The sequence below is a fragment of the Amblyomma americanum genome, chromosome 10, assembly GCF_052857255.1.
Source record: "Amblyomma americanum isolate KBUSLIRL-KWMA chromosome 10, ASM5285725v1, whole genome shotgun sequence".
Lineage (NCBI taxonomy): Eukaryota > Metazoa > Arthropoda > Arachnida > Ixodida > Ixodidae > Amblyomma > Amblyomma americanum.
In genome coordinates this window covers 147,324,855-147,337,275 of record NC_135506.1, presented here as the reverse complement: position 1 = coordinate 147,337,275, position 12,421 = coordinate 147,324,855, and the positions used below count along the sequence as shown (strand labels likewise).

At 45.1% G+C, this 12,421-nt stretch overlaps 1 protein-coding gene across 3 annotated transcripts in view; it reads left to right on the top strand.

Moving 5' to 3' along the window:
• The window catches only part of egl (Egl_like_exo domain-containing protein), a 216,822-nt gene that overhangs the window by 117,850 nt on the left and 86,551 nt on the right, over positions 1-12,421 (top strand). For all 3 annotated transcript variants that reach the window (XM_077639464.1, XM_077639463.1, XM_077639462.1), the window contains one exon: positions 11,157-11,375. In XM_077639464.1, coding sequence (XP_077495590.1) covers positions 11,157-11,375 — 219 coding nt within the window. The remainder of the gene's footprint in view (positions 1-11,156; positions 11,376-12,421) is intronic.

Here is a 12,421-nt window from a genome sequence, read left to right as displayed (position 1 = left end):
AAAGAGCGAGGCGAGGTGCTGACACAGCGCTGGCGCGGCGTGCAAAATATCGAACAGCTGGTGAAACTGGAGTTGGATGTACTACGCAGCTGTCCTATACTTTTCTACAGTATTTTCAAGGGGATAGTCTTTGTGTTTGATATAGCCAATAACTCGAAATATGCAGGTTCGATATATCTGGGTTTGACTGTAGCAGCATGTAATGCAAAGGCAAGATAACTGCTGGTCCTTAAGGGAGGGTAACGCAGTGGATTCCAAGAGAAGGTAAGCGTAGCAGGGGTTGGCAGAAAGCTAGGTGGGCGGATAAGATTAAGAAGTTTGCGGGCGTACGGTGGGCGCAGCTGGCAAAGTACAGGGTTAATAATTTAAAGATGAAATAAGGCAAGAGCTTAAAGTTGTTTCACGAATCACTAGAGAGGGTTGCGCAATGAAATCCGGGATTTGAAAGCTGAACAAAGGAATCTTGTGCAGAGCCTTGACTTTGCTCACGGCAGTATTGATAAACTAAAGAAAAAACTGGAATCACAAGTCTTGAAAAAAGAATGTCTGACAACAGAAAAGGAAGCCCTCCGCAAGAAATGTCTCGCAGCAAAAAGTAAAATTCAAGATATTGAAGATCGTATGGTGTCTTCAGAGCAGTATTCTCGGAGGGCAAACATCGAAATTCAAGGAGTCATTCAGAAAGAAAATGAAAGCGTGACAGATTTGCTTGTTAGGATTGGCAGCGCTGTGAAAGAACCGATAGCGGAAAGTGACATTGAAGCCTGTCACCGGGGGCCGACACGAAAGGCTGATAAGACCAAAAGCATTGTCGTGCAGTTCAAGACACGCACAAAACGAGTTGCTGTCTTGAAAAAAGCCAAGAAAGTGCGGCTGACAAATGACCACCTCGGCCTTGGCGATACAGCACCTGTTTTTGTAAACGAGCACCTCTGTCCCGCGCTCAAGAAACTACTTGTGATGACTGTAAAAAAGAAACACGAACACAAGTGGAAATCACTTTGGGCATATAGCAGCAAAATCTACGCAAAGCAATCGGATGGCAGCTCGGCCATGTTGATAGCACATGAAAGTGATCTTGAAGGCGTATTTGGTCATTCGGAATAGGACATGTTCTTTCTGATAACAACGCAGATTAGCACATCATGGATTCCTCTATGAAGTACCAAGAATTCATTTTTCCTAAAGATGTTGAACCTCCTGCAAAATCTTGCGAATCTGTTCTGCACACAAATGCACGGTCTGTGAGTGGAAAAGAAGTTGTTCTTACCTCATTTCTGGATGATTTTGGGTTTAAATTTAGTATCGTGATGATGTCAGAGACGTGGTATCACGATGGATGTAATATGTTGAGATTACCAGGTTATTAGAATTTCTTTTTAAATCGTACTGGCAGACGAGATGGTGGTGTTGCAGTTCATGTTAAAGTGCACAAGAACTGTGAAATCTTGCCTGACTTTAGCAAAGTAACCCCCGACTTCGAAATAATCACCGTGCAATGCAAAAATGAAACCATCTCTGTTGTATATCGTCCACCAGGAGGTAACATAAAATCTTTCATAGAGCTTTTTGAGTCATTGCTAGACTATGTATGCAGCAACAACTTCCGCCTTGTCTGCGGTGGCGATTTTAACATAAATATACTTCATGATACCAACACTACTCGACAATTTAAGCCTGCGTTACATTCCTCTGGTTTTCTGAACCTAATCACAACATCTACACGAGTTAGTCACTATTCAATCCGCACTCGACTTTATTTTGACAAATATTAATACTAAAGTTCATACTTCTGGCACTTCATACCTCTGGCACTTCATAGAAGTTCATAACTTCTGACATAAGTGACCATTGCCCTGTATTTATGGCCTATCAAAGAAACTGCACTCAAACAAGGGAGCTCAAAGAACCCATTATAATTCAATCTATCATGCAAGACACTTTAGAAATGTTCAAACAAGGTTTATCGACATGTGATTTGTCAACGGTCCTGAACAAAACAAATCCGAATGATGCATACGGTGAATTTATCAAAATCTTTGTGGACATGTATGCAAAGCACTTCCCATTGATAGCACTTTAGTCATCAACGAAAACGAGAAAACCATGGATAAACCGGGAGCACCGCAAATTGATTAGAACAAAAATCGCCTTTATCATGATTTTCTACGTTCACGTTCCAAAGCCACCCTAAAGGAATTTAAGAAAACAAGGAATCAAGTAAACGCGGGGATTAAACGGGCAAAGGCTGCATATTACCAAAAACTGTTTGCAGATATAAATAGGCAACGACCTGGTGCTGCATGGAAAATTATAAACTGTGTCCTTGGACGGGATGACTCCCATTCAATTCCGAGAAAGATAACAATTAATGACCGTGAACTTGGAGATTGCGACATAGCTGAATGCTTCAACCATTATTTTGTAAATGCTGCAACACCGAACAGTACTCCCTCAGATACAGTTACCCTAGATTATAGCTTTGCTGAAAGCATATTTTTTGCTCCTACAGATGAAAATGAAATATACAGCACATTCATGAGCCTAAAGAACAGTAGGTCATTGGACACTAATGATATTCAAGTTAAACCTGTTAAGTATGTATTAGAATTGCTGACGTCTGCCCTTGGTCATATTTTTAATCTTGTTCTTGAGACGGGCATATTTCCAACTTCCATGAAATGTGCGAGGGTATCTGCGTTGTACAAAGGCAGTGATCACAACCTTGCGTCCAATTACCGTCCCATTTCTGTCCTCTCAGTATTTTTGAAGGGATTGGAAAAAATTATTCTTTCTCGCATTACAAATTTTTATGCTGAGCACAGCATTTTGACAAACTCACAGTATGGTTTTAGAAAGGGGCGGTCGACTGAAGCCGCCTTGTTAGCCCTGAAGGAAATAATTTTGGAAAATAATAATAATTTATTGACAGCCGGAATTTTCCTCGATTTTAGTAAAGCGTTTGACTCCATTGATCACAGTATTCTCATTAGTAAGCTTTCATCATATGGAATTCGTGGTACAGCTTTGGTTTTAGTTAAATCCTACTTAGAAAATAGGTACCAGTGCGTGTGTATTAACAACCAAAGGTTATCATTCTTACCAGTAGCATGCGGTGTGCCACAAGGAAGTATATTGGGGCCCCTTTTATTTAATTCTTTTATCAATGATATCGTAAATATCGACACCACAGTAAAATTCGTAATCTATGCTGATGATAGCACTTATTTTTTGGGAGTAATACTAGCGCACTAGAGTTAAAATGCAATGATATCCTTACTAAACTATCGGCATGGACTAGAGTAAATAAAATCAAAGTAAACCCAACTAAATCCAAAGCTGCTATTTTTCGGGCTCAGAATAAAACAGTTCCTCCGGTGAATTCATTCGTTTTTCAAGACCAGCATATAGAAATAGTCAGCGAGCATAAGGTTCTCGGTGTGTATTTTTCTGCCCACCTTAAATGGGACGCTCATATTGTTTATATCTCTAGAAAACTGTCTGCTGTTACTGGCGTAATCTCACGCTGCCACACATTTCTTCCCGCAAGCGCTAAACTACAAATATATTACGCTCTATTTCTTTCTCATATTAACTACTGTACACTGGTATGGGCAACAACTAAAAGAAATATTAACAAACTTCTCGTTTTGCAGAGGAAAATTGTTCGTCTTATCGCAAACACCGAACCAACATCGAGTGTTAATCCTACAATAGCATCATTCAATGTGATCCGTGTAGATAATATATATGAATTTCGTTTGTTACAAATAACATACTTTTCTTTCACAGGTATGAGTAATTTCTTGACACAACTTGCTTCTCTTGAATATCGTACACCAACAGTTAACACTCGTACTGACACTTGATCCTTACCACAAATTCGAACTGATTACAAGCTGCAATCCTTGGCTCATAATCTGCCATTTTTTCTTAAAAAATATAAAGATACTGCTGGATTTAGTCCAAAACAACTGCGAATATACTTTGTGAAAATGTAATCTGTATTTATTCATATGCCGTATGAGAAAATTTCTGTTATTACTGTACCCTTTTTTTTGCATTCATTCATTATTGATAAACATTCTGTTAGCTTATTTCTGTTGTGTTGCTCTCATGCATACGCTGTATAATTTCTTTTCTATTTATTTATTGATGACCACTTCTGTATTGATCATTAATTGTTATTTTGTTCTGTCTGCTGCCATGTAATGGTTTCCTGGGCCTTCGTCAGGCTGTTCGTACAGCTTTTAGCCCAGGTGACCATCCAGATACTTGCTGGAGAATAAAATATGATTTGATTTGAGAGACATGGGAGGGGCCTTTGGTCTGCAGTGGGCATAGTCAGGCTGACAACGACGATGATGATGATGACGGCACCACCACCTGTCTTTTTGCAACGGTTGCATGTGTAGCCAGGTACAGTCTTTGTCAAAAATCTACAGCCCGAGGGGTTTGCTTCTATGCACTGTAGCAGGCTTGCTCTTCATCAGCACGTTTGACAGTCCCAAAATCTGGGAGGGTTGAGGAGTTGAGATTAGGTTCTCTGATTATGCAAGAGGAGCTGCGCTGCATAACTCAGAAGCAGACTTTTCACAAAGACTGTACATTTAGCACTTCACTTTCGTCTTGGTACCACATTTCAGTAATCATTGTTACGTCGAGGTGAAGGGCTAAGTTCTCATTCAAAGATGTGATGACGTCTTCCTTGTTTATTGCAGACTGGGCATTCATGTGTAAACATGAAATATGCGCTTTTCCAGTGGTGCTTTCAAATCGCTCGGCGTCAAAAGGCCAGTTTTGAAGATAATATTGTTACAACGAAGTGGCAGTGGAAGACGAAGTGGCTTCTCGCGTGAAAGGACGAACGAAGAAGAGGAGGTTAATGCAGCTCCCTGTTCGTGTTGGGGCTCCCTGATAGGAACTCTTTATTCCAACCCCCAACGCTTGTAAATAAATGTAAATAGTATTTCCCCGTAACACACTTAAAGGAGGCGCGGCAAGATGGAACTACGTAGCGGACGATACCTACTACGGCCGACAATGACGGAAGCACCCCCCCCACAAGGTTTGGCAGCATCGGTGTCCTCTGTCGTCCTCACTCACCCTCGTGATCCTGGACCCTTCTGTGGGGACGATGGCGCCGGCGTCGAGACTTGGCTTCGCAGGTATTTGCAGGTGCAGCGCTATCAACCGCTGGGACCACCAAACTTTCATGCTTGCGAACATAGTTTTTTACCTTAAGGGCACGGCTTTCAAGTGGTATGATACCAACGAAGAGATGCTGACCAGTTGGGCTGACTGCAAGAAGTTTATCGACCTTTTCGGAAAACCACTCGGCCGGCAGCTTGCTGCTAAGAGAGATCTTGCCAGTCGCGCCCAGTCATCCATGGAGTCCTACGTCTCTTATATTCAAGATGTTTGGTTTGGTTTGGTTTTATATGGGTTTAACGTCCCAAAGTGACTCAGGCTATGAGAGACGCCGTAGTGAAGGGCTCCGGAAATTTCGACGACCTGGGGTTCTTTAACGTGCACTGAAATCGCACAGTACACTGGCCTCTAGAATTTCGCCTCCGTCGAAATTTGACCGCCGCGGCCGGGATTGAACCCACGTCTTTCGGGCCAGCAGCCGAGCACCATAACCACTCAGCCATCGCGGCGGCTTTATATTCAAGATATGTTGTCTCTGTGCTACACAGTGGATACAAAGATGAGCGAGGCTGACAAAGTCGGACATGTGCTCAAGGGCATCGCAGACGACGCCTTCATCTGCTCATCTACAAAAACTGCGACAAGGTCGCCAACATCATAAAAGAATGCCGCCGCTTCGAGGACACCAAAAGCCAATGGATCGCCCAGCATATCGCATGCCTGCCCAACACGGCTGCGTCTTCCTCCTGCCAAGATCTTTGTTCTCGGAACCAGCCGACCTCACCTGAGAACGTGACCCATATTGTGCGCCGCGAGCTTGAAGCAATTGGTCCAGCTCCCTTAGCAACTCCTGTGGCCGACCAGCCATTGACCCTTCCTCTTATTCAAGCCGTCGTGCGACAGGAAATTGCTAACTTGGGTTTCAACTCAGTCGCTGGTATTCATCCCCCTTAAGTACCCGAAGTCCCTCCTCTTTATCCTGTCCGGCCTGTTTATGTCACTCCTCGACCACACAATCCCTCCGAGTGGCATACGCCTAACGACAGGCCATATGTTTCAATTGTTCCCATGTAGGCCACATCGCCCGTCATTGCCGTAGTCGATGGTACTCCTCCCAGTGGACCTGTTCCTCCACTCCCCCTTATCGCCCCGACGCTACCCGCTCAAGCTCTTTCTCGCGATCCTTGGACCCATCAAGCCCCACCACCGACGTCTTGCCACCCCGCTTCAGCCGCTCACCATCGCCACAGCGCCACCAGTCCCGTTCGCTGCAACGACCGCGCGCTTCCTCTCCTAGCCCCTACGGACGATCACAGGTGCGAAACTAGCTTCTGCAGCATCTAGAGGTGATGCTGCAGTGATGACCCGGCCCCAAAATCCTCGTATAGTTCTTCGTGCCCCGCGGAATTTACTGACCATACAAGTCATTGGAGTTGCCGTTTCAGCTGTAGTTGACACGCGCGCCCACATTTCTGTGATGAGTTCCGACCTACGTCGCCGCCTCCGCAAAGTACTGACGCCTGCTCCTACAGCCGTCCCCAGTCCGCGGCCTGTGTGCTGCTCGTGTGACGATTTCTGATCGCCAAACCACTGTGCTCCTTACCGTTCTCAACCACTGCTCTCATGAAATCATACTCGGCCTTGATTTCCTTAGTAAGCATGCAGCCCTTATTGACTGTGCTACAAGTGTTGTTGAGTTGGACCTCCCGTTCCTCTTACAACAACCTGCCCCAGTTGTGCACAGTCTCTGTACAGCCGAGTTCACCCGCTTACCACCTGCAGCCGCTACTTATGTTTTGTTTAAATTTGTTCTACCTCTTCCCAACAGCCAGTATGTCATCACTCTTGACCTTGATTTGCCCATCACAAAGAATGCTGCCCTTGCACACACAGTTGTCACAGTATTGGCAAACAGCGCATGTCTACCTGTTCTCAGCTTCAGTACGCACATCCAGACGCTTCCTCAAGGCATGTGCCTTGCTACACTGTCCCCGATCGACGAATACGTGATCTCCGCAGTCAGAAACTGTGTATTGCACTCTTCAAACAGTCATTTCACAGCTATTTCGAGACCTGACCGCTATACCAATATGATATGATAGTGCGCCTGACAGTGCATCAAACGCTAAACACTGCAGTCACAGGCAACAAAGAAGGTTTGTCGATCTTTTTGTCCATTTGTTGTAGTGAATGCAAGAACGATGTTATTGTAGTCTGGCACTGCAATTTAACTGCATTCCGAATGACTTCATCTTCAAAAGCAGTGAGGCACTTGAGCGCTTGATTGCTAAGATTTCTCTGAGTGCAGTAGAGGTGCAGTTTGTTGTGATATTCGAGCGCGTCTTTGCACAAAACTTTTGCTGCACTGTCGCTCACTTCATCGGGTGTGGCGGGCTACCTCACACATATTATCCCGTGCCAGTCAAGCTTGAAATGTTGAATCCTACCATTCAGTGGATTGACACCATCATTCCCCAAGAGGCCTTGGCTTACAATATCAGCCCACTTAGAGGAACGTTAATCATTAATTAAAAGACTAGCGCTTAAAACTGGGATGCAGACAGAGAAGAAGGCATTAGCGCTTGTCCTGTCTTCTTCCCTGTCTGCGTCCCAGTTTTATGCGCTAGTCTTTTAATTAATGATGACATACCAACTAGCCCAGCTTTCCGCATTGTTAGAGGAACGCCCTGGGCTCACACCTCGCAAAACCGTTTGAACAAAGCGGCATCAACATCTTCACAAGAATATGCATGCTTGCAAACGCTGGAGAGTCCTCCTGCAGCTGTTGTCACAATTTGTCGCTATTCTTTTAAACGGCGGACACAGTAGCATCGGCAACACCATGCTATTTTGGAATGCAAAGTTCTCTTGAAAAGCCGAGATAAGACAGAACGTGAGCTCGCGGAAGCCTTCTATTCAAGAAGCAAGGTGATTATTGCATCAGTGACACGTCAGTTGTTTTTCGCCACAGTGAAATGCTGTTTCGATGCACATCTGTGAGAGGTGATTGTTTGCCAACTGCGATTAAGAGCATGGATAAGGGCAGTGGCTATATAAACGCTCTTCCTTGAATAAATCCTGTTGAAACTGCAGCGCTCGTCCTGTTCCTTTACTCGACCGTGTTGCCATTTTGGCGCTCTCATGTCTTTCACGAATACACACCAACAAGCCCAGTTGCAAGTACTTCTTGACTTGCCTATATTGTCAGCTTTTTTCGCTACAACACGTCAACACATATCTCTCTTATGGGCTGAGCCGTGACAAGGTGCTGTCACTTGTGTTCGTGTACGAGCAGCACTTGCAGGGTCATACGCTCGCCGCTGCTCCAGCATGCTCCAGTCTGGCCGTGCTATCATGTGCATTCAAGTTTTGTCATGCCCAATGGAGGCGCATTGGAGAGAGAGGAAAAACACCTGCTTTGCAACTGTTCTCCTGCCTTCAGCGCTGCCTTGAACCACGTTGTCTATGCTTCTCCGTCCTGCCTGTTTCACCCTTCTTGCACAATCTTGGAAGCACGCTCTTCGCGGTGCCCGCCTGTTCCCATTGGCCCACGTCGGTACGAACGCCGCCAGGTTTTCCAGAAACCGCACTATACGCGGTCTCCAGTTATGCGCTGCCGCATATGAAGTGGTACGCCAGTACATTGAACTCTATGGGAAGCGAAACGGTTGTCACACAAAGCCGCATAAAATGCAGTCTCACATTATAAGTGGTTGCGTTGTAAATGGTCTGAGCTATAACGAACTTTTTTCGCTGCGGCTTAGTTTGCGCCTTTGTGCAGTACACATTTTGTTTTTCATGTTAAGGTGTTCAAGTCTTCTTCGGTGTTCACGTGGATTACCGATGCACCCTCCAACTTCCTTACGAGGATCCTCCCATATTGAAGCCAGACAAACTCATAATTCGAGTTTGCTTGACAGCCAGAGAAGCTTTTTTAGAGCCTGTGTTTGGTTCTTGTTTAGATATACATTGGCATCAATGAACGCACCCCTTTTTTCATCCGTTTCTCCTTGATCTCTCGCCTTGTAAACCATACCAAAATTGCAGGAGCTGTCTTTGATTTGCCTCTAATGCATTGAATTGCTTCGATTGCATCTTGCCGATGGGCATCCAGTCCTAGCTTGTTAGCAAGGGATCTAACAACTACCCGGAGATGCTCGCCAGGGCTCGATTTTATGCCATGAATTTCCAGGTTATTTTTCCTTGAACACAGTTCTGATTTATCAACAGCTGCTTCTGGCAGAGAAATTTGAGGGGTTCTGTCAAGTAGCTGAGCTTCCAAGTCCTCTTTTCTTGAGAGCACGTCATCATGCTTGGATGAAAGCAGCATCATTCATTTTTCACTGGACATAATTGTTTCTCTTTGCTTTTCAGATGCAGGCTTTGCCTGTTGTTCCTCCTGCTTCTGTTGTAATATGTCTAGACGATGAAGCACATTTAACTTCGCCACGAGACATGGCTCCGCAGATCCCTTCAATGAGTGGCCAACCATGGACTCACTGCTGCCTTTATGTCTAGACCGAATTTACTTCTACAAGTAGGATAAGATCATGCTTGTACCTTAACATCAGACATTTTTTTTCAAACTTTCTTTTGTTACACTCGAGCATTTCCTAGCATGATACTGGTTGCTACAAGCAGTGCATACAAGTGATTTGGAGGTGCTTCCCTCTCTGCCAGTTTGTCGTTGCCCCTTTACTGTGCCTCACGTTCGCAGCAAACGAATGGTACGCGAAGCTTTTTGTCTCGAGATGCCTGGACCACATAATCCATATGATAAAATGCTGCAAATTTTAAGATTGCTTCTGAGTTTGGATAGCTGCTAGTCTTGGCGAGTAAGTGCTGTTTGGTTGCATTGGAGATAGGACGTCTGAAAGCACGGGATGTTCAAAGAGTTTGGTGTTGTTGACAAAGAAAGCGGTAATGTTACAAACTGTTTAATTTTACATGATGCATTGTTTTTATTGTCTTTCACTGCTTCTTTGCTTATGCTCGCAATAAGAAGTAGAAATTCAATTAAATTGGTGAGATTTTTCGTTTCACCTTCAGCCGAAATAGTGTTGCAAGTAGCTAACAAAATCCAGGTGTGGCTGGCCCCCTATGCCTCTTTCTCACTCTCTCAGTGCCTGGACAAAATGAGACATTGCAGTGCCATGCTTGACAAGGTTCAGTTGTGCTAAATCTAATGGCACCTCGGCATTTGCAGCACCGACGTAAGTGTGGCTCATCTGAGATGGAAATGTCCAGGTACAGCAGACTTGCTTCCTTCTGAGATGTGCTTTTGCAAAAAAGGATGAGAAGGGACTTTTGCCATGCAATTGTGTGCAAGCAGCATGAACCTGCCAGCTGAATGCCTGAAAGCAGCAGGCTACCCATGCAGATGCTTTTTTTAGTGGCGAAAGTCGAGAAAGGAACAAGAACGAACGAGAAGTGGCCAGTGCTTTTACCTTACATACGTTGCCTCACATAGACTGAATGGTATGATGTCACAGTAGTGTTTGCTGCACCAAATAAACTTGGCGTTTGTGTGCAAAGATAAACAGCCAAGGAGCCATGCGGGGTAGTGCACGCGTGGCTTGCTCTTCTGGAGTGGTGCATAAAATGCCGTTGTCATGGCATACGTTGGCCAGACGAGACGATGCCTGATTGAAAGGCATCGCAGGTTATGCAGCTTGTTAACCAACCTTGTGACATCTTGGTCTAGGTGCAAACTATTGTTTGCACTTGTCGAGAGCTCTCGATGTCCTCTCTCGCTGGAGAGTAAATAAACAAACTTTATAACACAACTGTCATCCTTTGGAGAGCTGTTTGAAACCTTTTGCATGTTGTCAAAATGAAGGTGCATGCTTAAGTGACCCATCAGTCATGCTGACCAAGTGGCAAGTTGACTTCTTAAAGAAGTGAGAAACCTAGACTCTGCACATGCCATAGACGAAAAGAAACCAACTCTGACATCACTAGTTTTAATTGTTGATATAAAATGAGTCATGATGTGGCTGGTGCAGGTGAAAGAGTGCGAGTCGGTGGTGTTGCGGCTGGCGGCCCAGCAGCAGCTGCTGGCCCTGGATGCCGAGGGGGTCAACCTGGGCCCCCAGGGGCCCCTCACCCTCGTCCAGCTGGCCACAGGCACGGGGGAGGTCTTCCTCTTCGATGTCCAGTCGACGCCCCAGCTCTTCACTGAAGGCCGCCTGCGCCAGCTGCTCGAGGCTGAGCACATCACCAAGGTCTCTTATCTTTGTCCTCTTCCAAGTCACAACAAGAGATGGACATGTTACTTTATTTGCAATACTGGCTCAGTTGTACAATCGAACGTACATACATCCAGCTCACAAAAAAATGCCCAGCAGTTCAATATGATGTGTAATTCGATGTAAAAGTAGCAGTAAATATAACAAACTTATTGAGATGGAAAAAAATGCATTTCTGTGATAGCCACTTACAGCACGCAGATTCATAAGTGGAAATAGCCTTCAATTTTTTTGTTTCTTCCTCTTTATTGTGAGAGAACACATTTTTCAATGTTATCAATGGACTCCGAACAGCTGAGACCACAGCAATCTATCGAAGCACTTGGGCACAGTTCCTCACAAGTCCTCGCCCGATTCACATAAGGGGTGTGCTGATTATCCGTCAAGTCAGCTGTGATGTCTTCATCCAGAAGCTCTCCCGTAGTTTCAGCGCTGTCGTTCACAGAGACATAGTCAGCTATCCATCACGAATAGCACCAGGAAATTTGGACAACTGGTTCCACAAATCGTCAAGACCCATGACGGCTTTGTTGAGCTCGCCCAACAAATTATTTGCTCCGTCTTCTCCAGGAAGGCAGGGACCAGAATGTCGGAACTAGTTCTGTACAGTTTCATTTTTGACATCATTCCACAGCCCACTTCACATGCAGCGAATTGGTTAGGTCTGCAGCCCGATAGGGTCTAGCCGCAGACAGCTGGTGAACAATTTCCATCCGGTTGGAATTCACTTGCAGTCCGAACGAGTGGTGGGCAGTGAAATTTGCAGCATATGAAACCGGCCCAAGAGGTCGATTTTTATGGCTCTTCCAGTTTTCAGGTTCCGCTGTTCAATCAAATGTTTCCTAGAACTTTCCTTCATTAACTGATGTCGGAAGCAGGATTCTGTGTTGCTGAAACTAGCACTGCAGGAATGGGCGCAGCCATTGTCTACGATGAGGCGGACGTTGGCCCACCAGGTTGTTGTCTCAAACTCTGAGCCACTCAACTAAACAGGGCCATCCACGATTGGACCTGTAGGTCAC